Below are 17,680 nucleotides of genomic sequence, written 5' to 3' on the forward strand. Positions count from 1 at the left end.
TTAATGAAAGTAATTCAGTTTCTTTAAGGGGAGTAAAACATTCTAACTGATGATCTGATACAGTTATATAGTTAACTACAAGGTCACTTTCATTGTCTGACCTTAAATTAGTAGTTTGAATTTTTTGTTGGATATTCTCAATTTTGTCATTAAAAAAATTCATGAAGTCGTTGCTACTACATACTGAGGTGTGCATGTGTCGATAGTGGACTTATTCCTGGTTAATTTTGCTACAGTATTAAATAGAAATCTAGGATTATTTTTGTTATCTTCTATTAGGGAGGAGAAATATGTTGATCTTGCAGCACTAAGAGCTTTTCTATACTTCAGGAAGCTCTCCTTCCAAGCTAATTTGAACACTACCAATTTTGTTTGACGCCATTTACGTTCCAATTTTCGAGTGGTCTGTTTTAATGTGCGAGTGTCATCATTATACTAGGGTGCTAATTTTTTGTCTCTGACCATTTTCCTTTTTAGAGGAGCTACATTATCTAAAGTATGGCGGAATGTTGACTCTAAGCATTCAGTTGCCTGATCAAGTTCTGCAGGGGCTGACAGTGACCCAATCAAAGTTGACAACTCTGGGAGATCATTTATAAAGCTCTGTGTAGTAGTTGACGTGAAAGTACGTTTAATACAGTAGCGTGGTGAGGTAAATATATTATTACTCAGACATAGTTTGAATGAGATGAGATAATGATCTGAGATAACTTCAGACTGTGGAAGTATGACTATATTGTCTACGTTTAATCTGAATGTTAGTACTAGATCAAGGGTGTGACCACCATTATGGGTCGGTCCTATGACATTCTGCTTAATCCCGACTGAATCTAAGATGGACACAAACGCTGTTTTTAAAGGGTCTTCTGGGTTATCGAAGTGAATATTAAAATCGCCAACAACTAAAGCTTTGTCTAAGGAAATAACCAGATCTGAAATAAAATCTGCAAATTCAGAAAGAAACTCAGAATATGGCCCCGGGGACCTGTAAATAACAAGCAATGGAATTAACTGGGTAGACATTTTTCGAGGCTACATACATTATATGAGTATGAAGAACTTCAAATGTATTAAATTCATAACCAGGTTTTTGTTACACACCTAGATAATCGTTATAAATAACTGCAACGCCTCCTCCTCTGCCAGTTAGACGAGGCTGGTGTATATAACTGTATCCAGGAGGACTCACTTCATTTAATGCTATATATTCATTTGGCTTAATCCATGTTTCAGTTAAACAAAGTACATTAAACTCCTGATCAGTAATGAGTTCATTAACCATTAGCACTTTAGATGTAAGAGATTTAATATTTAATAGCCCCACCTTTAGATCAAAAGTGCTGGCAGCAGCTGTACAGTCAGTATGATCTAATTTTATATTGATTAGGTTACTGGAACAAACTCTGAAAATTTCTACCTTTTTGTTGAGCTCGGGGAACAGACACAGTCTCGATGTAGTGGACCCTGAGTGACGACTCTGTGCAGCTAGCAGACAGTCGGTTTAGCCTGTTCGTCTGCTCCCTGGCCTTGGCTATGGATTGTCAGAAATTAACTAGGCCTGTTTTGAGACTATGACCTATGCTGCAGGAAATGAGAGCAGCACCTTCCCGAGTGGGATGGATACCGTCCCGCCCTAACAGGCCAGCAGTGCCCTCAAAATTAGCCCAATTATCTATAAAGCCCACACTGTTTTCAGAGCACCACCTGGACAGCCAGCAGTTCAGCGACCATAACCTGCTGTAAGCTACATCGCCACGCCACATTGGGATGGGGCCAGAGCATACTACAGCATCGGACATCGCCTTCGCTAATTTAAACACCTCTACAAAGTTACTCTTAGTAACATCAGACTGACGAAGGCGTATATCATTAGCTCCTGCATGGATAACTATCTTTGAGAACCTGTGCTTACCTAAATCATGACTCTCAACATCCCAAACCCTTTATCAGTCAGAGTAGATGGGGTAGACTTGCGAGCAACAGAGGAGTTCATCTACCTACACAGCATTGTCAGGCCCGATGGAGGGGCAGGTAGTGATATTAAGGAGTAGAATCATCAAAGCCAGAAAAGCCTTCGTAATGTTGAATGTATGGAGGTCATCACAATATAGCACCAATACCAAGCTAAGATTGTACAAAAGCTGTGTTCTATCTACACTTCTATACGGTTCAGAATGCTGGAGGATGACTGGGTATGACATTTCCAAACTCTCAGCATTCCACACCAAGAATCTCTATTGAATTCTGTGCTGCATCTGGCCAAGAACCATCTCTAACCAAGAACTACTCGCTCAGTGTAATCAGGATAGCATGGAAACCATTATCATGCAATGGAGATGGATTGGACACATCCTTTGAAGAGGGCGAGATAACATCACACATACTGCTCTACACTGGACCCCAGAAGGACAGCCTAAGAGAGGGCGCACCAAGAACACGGTGTGTCGCCAGTAGAGTCAGAAATGAAGATCCTGAACCACACTTGGGGCACAGTACAGGAATTGGCCCAGGATAGACAGAAGTGGTCATCCTTTGGTGCTGCCCTATATGCCAGCAGGCATTATAAGTAAGTGTGGTTTTAACTTGCATTTGTGGATGCAGTAATGAACTGTTTTCACATACGATGGTTTTCCGAAGTGTTCCTGAGCCCATACAGTTATTTCCACAATAGACATGTCTGTTTTTAATGCAGTGTCACCTGAGGGCCTGAATATCACAGGCATCCAATGTCAGTTTTTAGCCTTGACTCTTGCATCTCTTGCATACAGAGATTTCTCCAGATTCTCTGAATCTTTTAATGATGATATATATCATAGATGATGTGATCCCCAAAATCTTTGCAATTTTACATTGAGGAACGTTATTCTTAAATTGTTGCACTGTTTGCCCACACAGTCTTTCACAGAGCGGTGAACCCCTCCGCATCTTTACTTCTGAGAGACTCAGCCTCTCCGGGATGGTCTTTTTTTTATACTCCGTCATGTTACTGACCTTGGAAATGGAGATCGGCGCCGCCCAATGCGCCACAGGCGCGGGAAGGGAAGGATGCTACTGACCTGTTGCCAATTAACCAAATTAGGGTTTTATTAGCATTACACAACTTTTTCAGTCTTTTAATTTATTAGCTTTTTGCCATAGCAAGATCTATATATGTACATACATTATGGCTTGGAAACCACTACAGCTTGCACCAATTACAGTGGTCCCATTGTACAATCTGCATATCTTTGAACTGTAGGGGGAAACTGGAGCACCCGGAGGAAACCCACGCAGACACGGGGAGAACATGCAAGCTCCACACAGAAAGGCCTCTGTCATCCGCAAAGTTTGAACCCAGAACCTTCTTGCTGTGAGGCGACAGTGATACACCACCGTGCCGCCTGCTTTTCTGAAATGTGTTGCTGACATCAAATTCAAAATGTGCATATATTAAAAAAAACCAAAATTTCTCAGTTTCAACATTTGATATGTTGTTTTTGTACTATTTTCAATGAAATATAGGGTTTGCATGATTTACAAATCGTCACATTCTGTTTTTACTGATGTTTTACACAGTGTCCCAACTTTTTTGGAATTGGGGTTGTATTATAGAGGTAAGTCGTGGCAGGTTGCCTTCATTATTGCCTGTATATGGGTTGAACACCCAGGCCCTACTGTGAGAGACCAAAATGTATACAGTGGGGCAAAAAAGTATTTAGTCAGTCACCAATTGTGCAAGTTCTCCCACTTAAAAAGATGAGAGAGGCCTGTAATTTTCATCATAGGTATACCTCAACTATGAGAGACAAAATGAGAAAAAAAAAAAATCCAGAAAATCACATTGTCTGATTTTTTTAAAGAATTTATTTGCAAATTATGGTGGAAAATAAGTATTTGGTCAATAACAAAAGTTCATCTCAATACTTTGTTATATACCCTTTGTTGGCAATGACAGAGGTCAAACGTTTTCTGTAAGTCTTCACAAGGTTTTCACACACTGTTGCTGGTATTTTGGCCCATTCCTCCATGCAGATCTCCTCTAGAGCAGTGATGTTTTGGGGCTGTCGCTGGGCAACACGGACTTTCAACTCCCTCCAAAGATTTTCTATGGGGTTGAGATCTGGAGACTGGCTAGGCCACTCCAGGACCTTGAAATGCTTCTTACGAAGCCACTCCTTCGTTGCCCGGGTGGTGTGTTTGGGATCATTGTCATGCTGAAAGACCCAGCCACATTTCATCTTCAATGCCCTTGCTGATGGAAGGAGGTTTTCACTCAAAATCTCATGATACCTGGCCCCATTCATTCTTTCCTTTACACCAGGGGTGTCCAAACTGATCCATGAAGGGCCGTGTGGCTGCAGGTTTTCATTCCAGCCATGCAGCAGCACACCTGATTTGGCTCATTCAATCAACTGAACTGTCTTCACACAGTCAAATACTTGCAGCCACACCCACCCTTGATTAAAGGGTGGGTGTGGCTGCAAGTATTTGACTGTGTGAAGACAGTTCAGTTGATTGAATGAGCCAAGTCAGGTGTGCTGCTGCATGGCTGGAATGAAAACCTGCAGCCACACGGCCCTTCATGGATCAGTTTGGACACCCCTGCTTTACACGGATCAGTCGTCCTGGTCCCTTTGCAGAAAAACAGCCCCAAAGCATGATGTTTCCACCTCCATGCTTCACAGTAGGCATGGTGTTCTTTGATGCAACTCAGCATTCTTTCTCCTCCAAACACAAGTTGAGTTTTTACCAAAAAGTTCTATTTTGGTTTCATCTGACCATATGACATTCTCCCAATCCTCTTCTGGATCATCCAAATGCTCTCTAGCAAACTTCAGACGGGCCTTGACATGTACTGGCTTAAGCAGGGGGACACGTCTGGCACTGCAGGATTTGCGTCCCTGGCGGTGTAGTGTGTTACTGATGGTAGCCTTTGTTACTTTGGTCCCAGCTCTCTGCAGGTCATTCACTAGGTCCCCCCATGTGGTTCTGGGATTTTTGCTCACCGTTCTTGAGATCATTTTGACCCCACGGGGTGAGATCTTGCATGGAGCCCCAGATCGAGGGAGATTATCAGTGGTCTTGTATGTCTTCCATTTTCTAATAATTGCTCCCACAGTTGATTTCTTCACACCAAGCTGCTTACCTATTGCAGCTTCAGTCTTCCCAGCTGGTGCAGGTCTACAATTTTGTTTCTGGTGTCCTTTGACAGCTCTTTGGTCTTGACCATAGTGGAGTTTGGAGTGTGACTGTTTGAGGTTGTGGACAGGTGTCTTTTATACTGATAATGAGTTCAAACAGGTGCCATTAATACAGGTAACGAGTGGAGGACAGAGGAGCCTCTTAAAGAAGTTGTTACAGGTCTGTGAGAGCCAGAAATCTTGCTTGTTTGTAGGTGGCCAAATGACGCGGTACGCGGTGGTCCGGACTACCGTTGTGGTCCGGACCACGCCGTTTTCAGGTGTGGTCCGGACCACCAAGTTCAGAAGACAAATAAATTTTAAATTTTCAGCTACTTCTTCCCCTAATTTAGAATAAATTCTTTCCTTTGCCCTTTCTTCTGTTGCTTTGTAGTCTCTAGCACATTTTTTCTTATTCCTTAGAAGCTGTTCATAACCACCCTGAGACATAATGACGAAAGTTGGTAAAATTATTTTTCACTTCCCTCGTGGCAGCTCCCGCTTTTTTACATGCGTTAGAACTGGTATCTTTTATTGCGCGTGTGTTTTACGCATGCATTTCTCTTCCGGTTTGAGAAAAAATAACAAATGATGTACGACTTTGTAAAAAAACTCGTATTAAATGACAAACACAGTATGATTTTGGTAAGTTTTTATTTATATCGTAATATAATACAGCATACGGTCAACCGGACCACAATCCAGGAAAAATAATTAATTAATGCCCTCGTTTTGTATGGAAAATACGGTGATCCGGACCACCGCGTACCGCGTCAAATACTTATTTTACCAAGGAATTTACCAATTAATTCATTAAAAATCCTACAATGTGATTTCCTGGATTCTTTCCCCCCATTCTGTCTCTAATAGTTGAAGTGTAGCTATGATGAAAATTACAGTCCTCTCTCATCTTTTTAAGTGGGAGAACTTGCACAATTGGTGGCTGACTAAATACTTTTTTGCCCCACTGTATATGAGGAGTGTTTCCTCCTCATGAGCATTACTTGGAGACAGCCCAATACAGGAAGTCTTCACTGAAGCTACCAGGATGTTCTACAAGTTTAATTATACCCATCATAACAACAGGAGAATGGTGCTTGTCTCTGAACACATTTTCAGGTGTCAGTCTGCATACTACTGTAGGTGAACTGAGAGTCCTCAGACATAGTCTCATTCATCTCATCTCATTATCTCTAGCCGCTTTATCCTTCTACAGGGTCACAGGCAAGCTGGAGCCTATCCCAGCTGACTACGGGCGAAAGGCGGGGTACACCCTGGACAAGTCGCCAGGTCATCACAGGGCTGACACATAGACACAGACAACCATTCACACTCACATTCACACCTACGGTCAATTTAGAGTCACCAGTTAACCTAACCTGCATGTCTTTGGACTGTGGCGGAAACCGGAGGACACGGGGAGAACATGCAAACTCCACACAGAAAGGCCCTCGCCGGCCCCGGGGCTCGAACCCAGGACCTTCTTGCTGTGAGGCAACAGCGCTAACCACTACACCACCGTGCCGCCCCCCTCAGACATAGTGGTTTGGTAAACTGGGATGTACTGTATGGATGCTGCCAAACCCCACACTCTCACCGATTCATTTGTGTTTGTTGACGATGGAGTGGCTGACTGCTTTATGTCCCAGGGCTCCCTCATGTCTGTGTTACCTTCTGGCTTTCCCTTTTAGTTATGCTGTCATAGTTAGTCTTGCCAGAGTCCCCAGTTGCACTCAACACAAAATGTATGCTGTTCTAAACCATTAGGTGACATGGGGCATGCCCAACAACCTGTGTTTTCTGTCTGTCCCCCCACCCCATCCCCATCTGTCCCTCTCCGAGTTACATGTCAATCCTGAGATATAGGTGATGCTGACCTCTTCTGCTCTTCAGACCTGCCTGATCCATCCTGATGCCCTACTTCTGGCTGAAGTCTCATCACATCGCTCCTGTGGAGGATGGCCCCATATGGACTGTCGAAAGTCACAGTTGGAAGATGGCTCTGGACACTTACAGTTTTGCTGTGATTGTTTAAGCCTACAATTGACATGATAACTTTAGGACTGCAGTTGTCATGAACAGTTTTGTACTTAAGTCTGCATCACTGAACAATTGATAACTTCAACAAAATAGACTTCATACTAAAACTGTAATGAATTTCCTGGTTACACAGTTGTACTTTGTGACTATATAGGACACAGTTGTAGAAGTAAGTTATTTATAATCAAGCTATCTGTTATCACCGAAATGAGGGTGGGTTCCCTTTTGAGTCTGCGTCCTCTCAAGGTTTCTTCCTCATGTCGTCTGATGGAGTTTTTCCTTGCCACCATTGCCTCAGGCTTGCTCATCAGGGATAAATACATTTATTATGGATAAAATTAGCTCATAAGTTTAAAGTCTTTACTTTTCTGTAAAGCTGCTTTGCGACACTGTCAGTTGTTAAAAGCGCAATACAAATAAACTTGACTTGAATTTCAGCCCCTTGGTGGTTCAGATGGATGGAACAGAACTGCTAGTTAAATACAGTATGTTACAACCCCGATTCCAGAAAAGTTGGGACAAAGTACAAATTGTAAATAAAAACGGAATGCAATGATGTGGAAGTTTCAAAATTCCATATTTTATTCAGAATAGAACATAGATGACATATCAAATGTTTAAACTGAGAAAATGTATCATTTAAAGAGAAAAATTAGGTGATTTTAAATTTCATGACAACAACACATCTCAAAAAACTTGGGACAAGGCAATGTTTACCACTGTGAGACATCCCCTTTTCTCTTTACAACAGTCTGTAACTGTCTGGGGACTGAGGAGACAAGTTGCTCAAGTTTAGGGATAGGAATGTTAACCCATTCTTGTCTAATGTAGGATTCTAGTTGCTCAGCTGTCTTAGGTCTTTTTTTTTGTCTTATCTTCCGTTTTATGATGCGCCAAATGTTTTCTATGGGTGAAAGATCTGGACTGCAGGCTGGCCAGTTCAGTACCCAGACCCTTCTTCTACGCAGCCATGATGCTGTAATTGATGCAGTATGTGATTTGGCATTGTCATGTTGGAAAATGCAAGGTCTAACCTGAAAGAGACGTCATCTGGACGGGAGCATATGTTGCTCTAGAACCTGGATATACCTTTCAGCATTGATGGTGTCTTTCCAGATGTGTAAGCTGCCCATGCCACACGCACTAATGCAACCCCATACCATCAGAGATGCAGGCTTCTGAACTGAGCGCTGATAACAACTTGGGTCGTCCTTCTCCTCTTTAGTCCGAATGACACGGCGTCCCTGATTTCCATAAAGAACTTCAAATTTTGATTTGTCTGACCACAGAACAGTTTTCCACTTTGCCACAGTCCATTTTAAATGAGCCTTGGCCCAGAGAAGACGTCTGCGCTTCTGGATCATGTTTAGATACGGCTTCTTCTTTGAACTATAGAGTTTTAGCTGGCAACGGCGGATGGCACGGTGAATTGTGTTCACAGATAATGTTCTCTGGAAATATTCCTGAGCCCATTTTGTGATTTCCAATACAGAAGCATGCCTGCATGTGATGCAGTGCCGTCTAAGGGCCCGAAGATCACGGGCACCCAGTATGGTTTTCCGGCCTTGACCCTTACGCACAGAGATTCTTCCAGATTCTCTGAATCTTTTGATGATATTATGCACTGTAGATGATGATATGTTCAAACTCTTTGCAGTTTTACACTGTCGAACTCCTTTCTGATATCGCTCTACGATTTGTCGGCGCAGAATTAGGGGGATTGGTGATCCTCTTCCCATCTTTACTTCTGAGAGCCGCTGCCACTCCAAGATGCTCTTTTTATACCCAGTCATGTTAATGACCTATTGCCAATTGACCTAATGAGTTGCAATTTGGTCCTCCAGCTGTTCCTTTTTGTACCTTTAACTTTTCCAGCCTCTTATTGCCCCTGTCCCAACTTTTTTGAGATGTGTTGCTGTCATGAAATTTCAAATGAGCCAATATTTGGCATGAAATTTCAAAATGTCTCACTTTCGACATTTGATATGTTGTCTATGTTCTATTGTGAATACAATATCAGTTTTTGAGATTTGTAAATTATTGCATTCCATTTTTATTTACAATTTGTACTTTGTCCCAACTTTATTGGAATCGGGGTTGTACTATTGTTCTCTGATCCCTGATTAATCTCAAGAACCAGCAATGTCCCAGACAGTTCCATACAAGTGACTGAATCTGGTATCTTCTTCCAGGTCGTTGGACAACGAATAAAAATAGATGCTTGTCAACTAGCCCAGATTGCACCAACACACCCATTGGACCCATTGCTCACTATGACAATCTGGTGCACTCTGGGTTGCTCCTTGAAGACAGTCTGCAGAAAGCTGCACTTTGTCAGCTTGAGAAGCTGCATGGAGAGATGGCAAGATATACCAACCTCCCTCTTCCTCTTCCTGAGACCAAAGAGAACAGGAAGGACAATAGCTTCAGTGACAAAGTTTCCAAAATCTACAAACCAGAACAGAGAGTTAAGACAAAGGAAAGCATAAAGGAACAGGCACAGAAAGAAGAGTGTGACGCTGAAAAGGTATGTATTTTGAATGGGAACAAATCAAGTCACACTGATTACCTGCAGAAAATAAACCAAATCTGTAACATCGCTTCTGTTGTCACTGTGGATTACTCATTGACATGTTGTTTTTAGTTTAAAATTGGTTTTCTGCAACAGTTTAGGGGGTATTTGGGGCAAATAGTACAGATTTCCTTGCTTTCTATACCATCACTTGTAGTATGCACACACTCAGTCTGACGTCATTATTCACCCTGTCCAGGAGTTACACCTTTTCAAAAGTGACATTCAAGCATTTTAACATGCGATATTCAGGCTTTTTCTCAGTACAGCACTAATCACAGTCAGCTCAATGTTTTGAATTGGCATCACTCTGTCCTGAATGTATGTGTAGGTAATAGTGTATGATTTTGTGTGTGCTCTCCCAGTGTGTGTCCCTTCTGGTTAAGAGTGTTTCTGTGTGTGTGAGTGAGTGAGAGAGAGAGAGAGAGAGAAAGCAAGCAACCAAGGTGTGTGGGATGCTGGTAGCAGATGAACTGAGTTTTGTATTTCATGAATGTTAACAGGAAGAGGGGCCTTGCAGCACGATAATGTTTCTATTATCTATAATAATTGTCACCTACTCTTAGAAATCAGTCACGCAGACCCAAAATGCATATTTATCGCTCAGAAGATGAGACTGTAAGCATTTTTTAATGACATCAAAATAATTTATGCCTGTCTGCTCCAAATATCAGGAGTTACATGAGCTGTACAATTACCAGTGTATGCCCATTTGTCGAGCTGCAAAATGAGTCAAATGGGTCATTTCTTCACTGACTAATTAAACAAGGATGAACATGGAGAACTTGGGCTACAGGTAGTATTTATAAGTGTTTGAATGAGCAGGATTTTTCCCTGAAGCTCAGGAGAAACTGAAGCAGTTGCTGTTAGAAAATCATGAACTTCGGTAGAAGGCTAATTCTGGAGCACACCCAGAGAGTACAGCAGCAGGACAAGAGTCAGCAGATAAACCTTTATTTTATTCACCAGTGCCAAAAGTTGCTCGAATTCTTCTAGGTGGCCTCTGCGTCTAGCTGATTGTTGGCATTGTTCAGACTTCCAGAAACGTATTTGGCCAACCACTGGAAGATCGAGAGTTTGAATCCTGACCACGCCAAAGCTGTGGTTGGGATCCATGGAAGCAAAACTTAAAAAAATAACTTGCTCTCACTGCTCCTATCAATCACAACAACATGAGTCAATTGAGGGCATCTGTGAGCTTATGTATGCAGAAGAGGGTAGATAGCGCTTTCCTCTGAGAGTGTTACTCTGCCTTGTGATGCAGCAGTTTGAAAAGAAGTGATTGGCTGGCTTCACCTGTCTTGGAGGAAGCACATGTTAGCCTTTACATACCCAGGTAGTAGCTTGTCTCATGTTGGCTTAGTCAAGTCAAAGTCCCTCTCACGCCAGAATCTGGTCTTCCCAGGTAGTCTCCTGGCCCAGTACTAACCAGCTCTTTAAGGCATATGGGTGCGGTGCCGATCTCCATAGCCCTCAACCTCTCCTCTATACAGCTAGGGTTACAGTGGGGGGCTAGTCCTCTGGTAACCACAAGAGTTTGACTTCCCCACTCGCATCCATATTGCAGTGTGCTTTGCCACACGGTAGTAGGTACCATTTTTATGAAGGTCTTTGGTATGACCCAACCGCAAGTAGAACTCGCGATCTCCCAGTCAAGAGGCGGACATGCTAACCACTAGGCCAGCTCACGGTGCTGTTGGCTTAGGGGTGCCTCCAATTTGAATAATCAGAAAATCTGCTTTTCTTGATGAGGGTAAAGTCTAAACTTCCAGACTCAATGAAGACTAAATAAAAACTAAGTAAACATTTTAATAATTAAAATCTCATTAGGATAGAAAGGCTGCAGTGCTTCCTTGCAAATCCGCAGAACAATTAAGAAGCGATTAATCAATTGGAAAAACAGAACTCTTACACGAGTCCATAAAAGTGTGGAGGAGGAGTCTGTCTTAAACAATTCTTGTGCTTTTAGTCACTTTGCTGTGTTTGACCAGTCTAGCATGACTGAGCTGCTGGGCGTTCTAAAAGTCTGCAACGGGTCATAAGGCCGTCGTCCACTTTTTTCCAGTACTTCAGCACAGGGAAAAAAAATGGAGAAAAGGATAGAGGGTGGTTCATGTTGACTAATTGTTTTGTCTCTTTTAACAGAACTTGTGGGGAAAATAAATAGAAATTAGTGTTTTAGAAAAAAAAAACCTCTCAAGTGGCTGTCCATAACTTCCTGTTTCACTGCCATCCCTTCATTTTTTAATATGAGAATGATTGATTACAAATGGGGCGGCACGGTGGTGTAGTGGTTAGCGCTGTCGCCTCACAGCAAGAAGATCCGGGTTCGAGCCCCATGGCCGGCGAGGGCCTTTCTGTGAGGAGTTTGCATGTTCTCCCCATGTCCGCGTGGGTTTCCTCCGGGTGCTCCGGTTTCCCGCACAGTCCAAAGACATGCAGGTTAGGTTAGGTTAACTGGTGACTCTAAATTGACTGTAGGTGTGAATGGTTGTCTGTGTCCATGTGTCAGCCCTGTGATGACCTGGGGACTTGTCCAGGGTGTACCCCGCCTTTCGCCCGTAGTCAGCTGGGATAGGCTCCAGCTTGCCTGCGACCCTGTAGAACAGGATAAAGCGGCCAGAGATGATGAGATGATCACAAATGCATAAATGAAATGATATACACAAGTATGTCAACCATTATAAAACATGTGGTGGCTATAAAAATACATGTCTGAAAATACTCAATAATTAAGAAGCTTAAGGCAACCAAAGCTGTAATGAACCTGATTGGAAAAGCATGGAAGTATAATTTACCCCCACACATAGTGAAGAAAGTGATTAGAGAGACCAAAATTTCTCCAAGGATCACAGATTTGTAGAAGTTAGTAGCATTTTGAGGCTCCCCAAGTTTCCAGATCTACAATTAGGCACATTTTGTGCTTTCAAACTCTTTGGAAGCGGTGCCAGAAAAAAATCCTTTACTTTCATTACACCACAAATGTAAACAGCTGGAGATCATTAGCCAGTATCAAAACCTGGACAAGTTCTATGATCCTGAGGGGAAAAAAATAGAGCTTTTTGGCAACAAACTCGCAACTTTTTGGCAGTGAGTTGAGCGCGGAAAAAAAAATTAATAAATAAGATGAAAGATCTACGAGATTGTGAGAATGTTTGTTTTTCCTCCAAAGGTTCTAGGAAGCATGGGCCTCATTTATCCAGCTAGGTACAAACAGATTTATTCATAAATCATTCGTAGAAACATTGATTCAAGAAACTTGGTATTTATGAAAATCCTGTAATTTCAGAAAAACCTCACTTTTAAATTAAAAAAAAAAAGTTCAACATAGCAGTTACTTAACCACAAGGACATTTTTCCATTACCACTTCTTGATCTGACTGGGAAAAAAATTGTGCAACTTTCAGCTTTAATTCAAGGGGTTTAACAAAATATTGCATTAACTGTTTAGGAATTACAGCCATTTTTTCCATAATCCCTCCATTTTCACAGCCTCAAAAGTTATTCGGAAAACTAACAATTATAAATATTTTTAATACTTGGATTCTTTGTGGGGCGGCATGGCGGTGTAGTGGTTAGCACTGTTGCTTCACAGCAAGAAGGTTCTGGGTTCGAGCCCAGTGGTCAATGGGGGCTGATGTGGAGTTTGCGTGTTCTCCCCGTGTCTGTGCGGGTTTCCTCCGGGTGCTCCGGTTTCCCCCACAGTCCAAAGACATGCAGGTTAGGCTAATTGGTGGCTTTAAATTGACCATAGGTGTGAGTGTGAATGGTTGTTTGTCTCTATGTGTCAGCCCTGCGATGATCTGGCGACTTGTCCAGGGTGGACCCCGCCTCTTGCCCATGTCAGCTGGGATAGGCTCCAGCTTGCCCGTGACCCTGCACAGGATAAGCGGTTACTGATAATGGATGGATGGATGGATTCTTTGCATTCAATGACCACCTGAAGTCTGGAACCCATGGACATCACCAAAGGTTGAGTTTCTCCTCTGAGATGCTTTGCCAGGCCTTTACTGCAGCCTCCTTCGGTTGCTGCTTGTTTGTGGGTCTTTCTGCCTTCAGTAAGTAAAAAGCATGATCAATTGGGTTGACTGACTCATCCATTTAAGAACATTTCACTGTATGTTTTGGGTTATTATCCATCTGTACTCTGAAGTGTCGTCCTATCAGTTTTGCAGCAGTTGACTGAATCTGAGCAGAAAGTACAGCCCTGTACACTTCAGAATCCATCCTGCTACTTCTATCAGCAGTCGTCATTATCAGTAAACGCTTATGACCCAGTTCCATTGCCATGCCCATGTCCGGGATGTTTGACAGATGATATGGTATGTTTTGGCTCATCAGCTCTTCCTTTCCTTCTTACTTGTCTTCCGTGGTCTTCCAGGTCTTTTGGTGTTGCTGAGGTAACCGGTGCATTCCTTCTTTTTAAGATTGTACCAAATTGTTGATTTGGCCACTCCTCCAAAAGCTTCTGCTATCTCTCTGATAGGCTGAAAAAACAAAACAGACCTAAGGATGGCCTCCTTCACTTGCATCGACATCTATTTGGATAGCGTATTCCCAGAGTTCCCTTGAACAGCTGCCAAATGCACATTCAACACTTGGAATAAACTCCAGATCTTTTATCTCCTTAATTTGTCAGCAAATAACAAAGAAACAGACCATGAAACTGCTTATCGGTCAATCGTCCAATTATTTTTGAGCCTGTGAAAATGAAGGGAACCTAAACGGCTGATATTTATTTGTGAAATGTCTTGAATTAAAGGTGTAAATCTACACTTCCATCAATCTTGATTTATTTCATTTCAAATCTGTCATGGTGGTGTACAGAGGCAAAATGACAAATTGTGTCACTGTCCAAATACTTATGGACTTAACTGTATATTCATGAATGTTTTAAAATCTGTCATCTCACAGGATTTTGCGAAGCCACCTCCCCCTCGTGGATACTACATTCATGGTGGTGTTGGTGAGTTCAGCACGTCTTGATCTAAACATTTCATAGCAGCCATTAAAGATTCATTGAAACACACAGAACTTTGGTCAGCATTAACTGATATCATATAACTAGTCATCTTTTAGAAGATAGCGGCTTGGGAAGAGTGTGCTTAATTGTACTACAGTATACTATACAATTCTACGTCAATGCATACTAGAGCGGCGGCTACAATTATCGACAGTCCATAATTATCGACACCTTTTCAGATTTACCAATAAAAAAATTTTTTACAAAGGTGAGTTTCAGTTACAAAAGTTATTGGTTAATTAATCAACCGGAAGACCCTTCTCATCCTTTGATTTTGTCATCTGATGACACAGCTCGTTACCTGAGATGGAATTTTTTTTAGCACGATCAGCAATTTGAGGAAAACCCGAACGTTATCATCGCAGGTAAGCATGGTGGAAAGATCATGGACATTTTTTTTTTTACTGATCAAATTCATCGATATTTCATGATGACCTTGTCTAAACCTACTTTGTTTCTTATGCTTTCATTTGACAGTCGCCATTTTGTATTTAAACGTGTGTGTGAGGTGTCGATAATAGTGATCACTTTCACCGGTGTCCACCATTATCGACACCCTGTGGAATTAAGTTACATTTACAACTGTTATGGATCGATCTTTGTGTAACATTGTTGAAGTAGATGAAGTACTTTAAAAAAAATAAAAGTGCTGTGATTTATAATAATTTTTTTTTCTGATTCATAACAGAATGGAATGCTTATAGAGTATTTGGAATCTGATTGCAACAAATAGAATTAGAGCAGAATTAAATTCCTAGCATATATAAAAAATTATATGCTTGAAATATTCAGATTTTTCTATTCCATTCAGAATTTTTTTTTTTTTTTTGCAGTTTGTTGTAAATATCTACCACATATTACAATATCGGTAGACATTTTATATTTTAGTTCGAGGAATGACGTGACCTTTGACCTGGATTTTCATGTGGTTACAGTGTCAATCGCCTGTTGACATTTATTGTAAACAACAAAACTAGAAATTAATACAAAAAACGAATGATTAACAAAATGTGATCTACGAAAATACTTAGAAAGTGAAACAAAAATATTATCTGACAGGTTAAAACATTATCAGTTCATTTGTTTACAAACATTAGAATTACTTCCTCATTTACGGAAGCACTGACATCCATATATTTATATAAAAGATATTTTGTACTAAATATAAGTCTATGTAAAACAAATTTTAAATAAAAACTATGTTTTGTTAACTTAATACCACATACCGATTATTATTTAAATATATATATATATAAGTAATTATCTGGGTGTCGATAATTGTGGAACGGTGTCATGTGACCTGATGCGCTAAGTAATCGGGAATCAACTGATTTTTTTTTTTTTTCCAGTGGAAGTTTGAGTAATTATTCATGCACAATTTCTGTATTGAAAATCTTTTCTACTTTTGCAATGGCCAAAAGATCATTAAGGTGTCGATAATTGTGGCCGCCGTTCTAGTATAAACGGGAAAGTTTTTATTATTTTTTAAATTTTATTTTATTTTTTTTCCCCAGGCACTGGAAAAACGATGCTGATGGACATGTTTTACTCCCATGTAAAAAATCCCAGGAAAAAAAGACTTCATTTTAACGCCTTTATGTTAGATGTACACAGAAGTAAGCTCCCTTTTCTTCTACTTTGTACATGCAACTTGCATATAAACATCTGAAATATAGTTTTTATTAATATTATGTTCTCCTGGTGTCGAAACATTACAGCATCATACATATTATTTCCAGGATTTTTATTTTATTAAAAGAAATATGCAAAGAAATATGAAAGTCCCTGTAAGCAAAGAAGCTCTATTTCAATGGTTGTTTGGTCATCATATTTTGAAATGTAATGTCTAATTCTCTAAAAATGAAGCTATGCAGTGTATAGTAAGTAAAAATATTCACCTTATTAATAAAAGTCCTTGCTGTTTTCTTCAACCCAAGCTCAAGTTATTTACTTTTCCTGTGTCATTCGTGTGGAATGACTGTAAACGTTTGGTTTCAGGGATCCACCGGCTGAAACAGAGTCTGCCGAAACGAAGCTCGGGCGAACTGACAATGTACGACCCCATCTTCCCTGTTGCCATGGAGATTGGTGCAGAAACCTGCCTCTTATGCCTAGATGAGTTTCAGGTGAGGAGGGTGGCAGGCTGTGGAGTCGCAGAAGGTGTTCAGGGCTGCGCGTGGGTGGAGGCGATCAACAGGTGTTTGTGAATCAAGAACTAAAAACACAAAGCCAATTTGTTAGATCGTTAGCATGGAAATAACAACATTGACATGCAAAATAAAGCATGTGTGCTGTATAATGTAATGTGGGTAGTAGTACTCGACATATTAATACTCTCCTGTCAGAGATCATATTTCTCGACACGTTGTTGTTTTTTTCTTTTGTCCCCTCCATGTTTTTTGAATGCCAGTAAAACAATACGATCTTGGAGGTGTACGCTATTATGAATTGTTACTCCTGCAATTTAGAAATTATGCATTCTTATACTGAGGCTTTGCACAAGAGTTTTTCAAAGGTCTTGCTTTTTTTTTCTCTAAATATCAGATGACTTGAGAAGCAAAAAGGGTTCTTTACTGAATGTAAAGCAGACATATTTGGACATTTTGGAGCCATCTAGTGGAATCCAGACCCGAAATACAAACGTCGTTGGACCAACTGAGCTAATCCAGCAAAGCTGTGTGACTTAATAAACATTATATTTCGTTCGTTTCTCATGGAGAAAACGAGAAAGGAAGTGCAGTGCACATGCCCAGTCATGTAGATGAACTACTGAGATGTTCTTCAAAAGAAGTTATCACACAAAAATGAATCTTTTCCATCAACAGGTCTTAAGCAGAACTGAAGGTCATTATAAGCACTTTAATTCCTGTACACGTGACTTGTAGA

At 41.0% G+C, this 17,680-nt stretch overlaps 1 protein-coding gene across 2 annotated transcripts in view; it reads left to right on the forward strand.

Moving 5' to 3' along the window:
* The window catches only part of afg1lb (AFG1 like ATPase b), a 114,850-nt gene that overhangs the window by 18,500 nt on the left and 78,670 nt on the right, over positions 1-17,680 (forward strand). For both annotated transcript variants that reach the window (XM_060914141.1, XM_060914138.1), the window contains exons 2-5: positions 9,392-9,726; positions 14,686-14,737; positions 16,309-16,410; positions 16,793-16,920. In XM_060914141.1, the coding sequence (XP_060770124.1) occupies positions 9,392-9,726; positions 14,686-14,737; positions 16,309-16,410; positions 16,793-16,920 (617 nt within the window). The remainder of the gene's footprint in view (positions 1-9,391; positions 9,727-14,685; positions 14,738-16,308; positions 16,411-16,792; positions 16,921-17,680) is intronic.

The sequence above is a fragment of the Neoarius graeffei genome, chromosome 2, assembly GCF_027579695.1.
Source record: "Neoarius graeffei isolate fNeoGra1 chromosome 2, fNeoGra1.pri, whole genome shotgun sequence".
Taxonomy (NCBI): domain Eukaryota; kingdom Metazoa; phylum Chordata; class Actinopteri; order Siluriformes; family Ariidae; genus Neoarius; species Neoarius graeffei.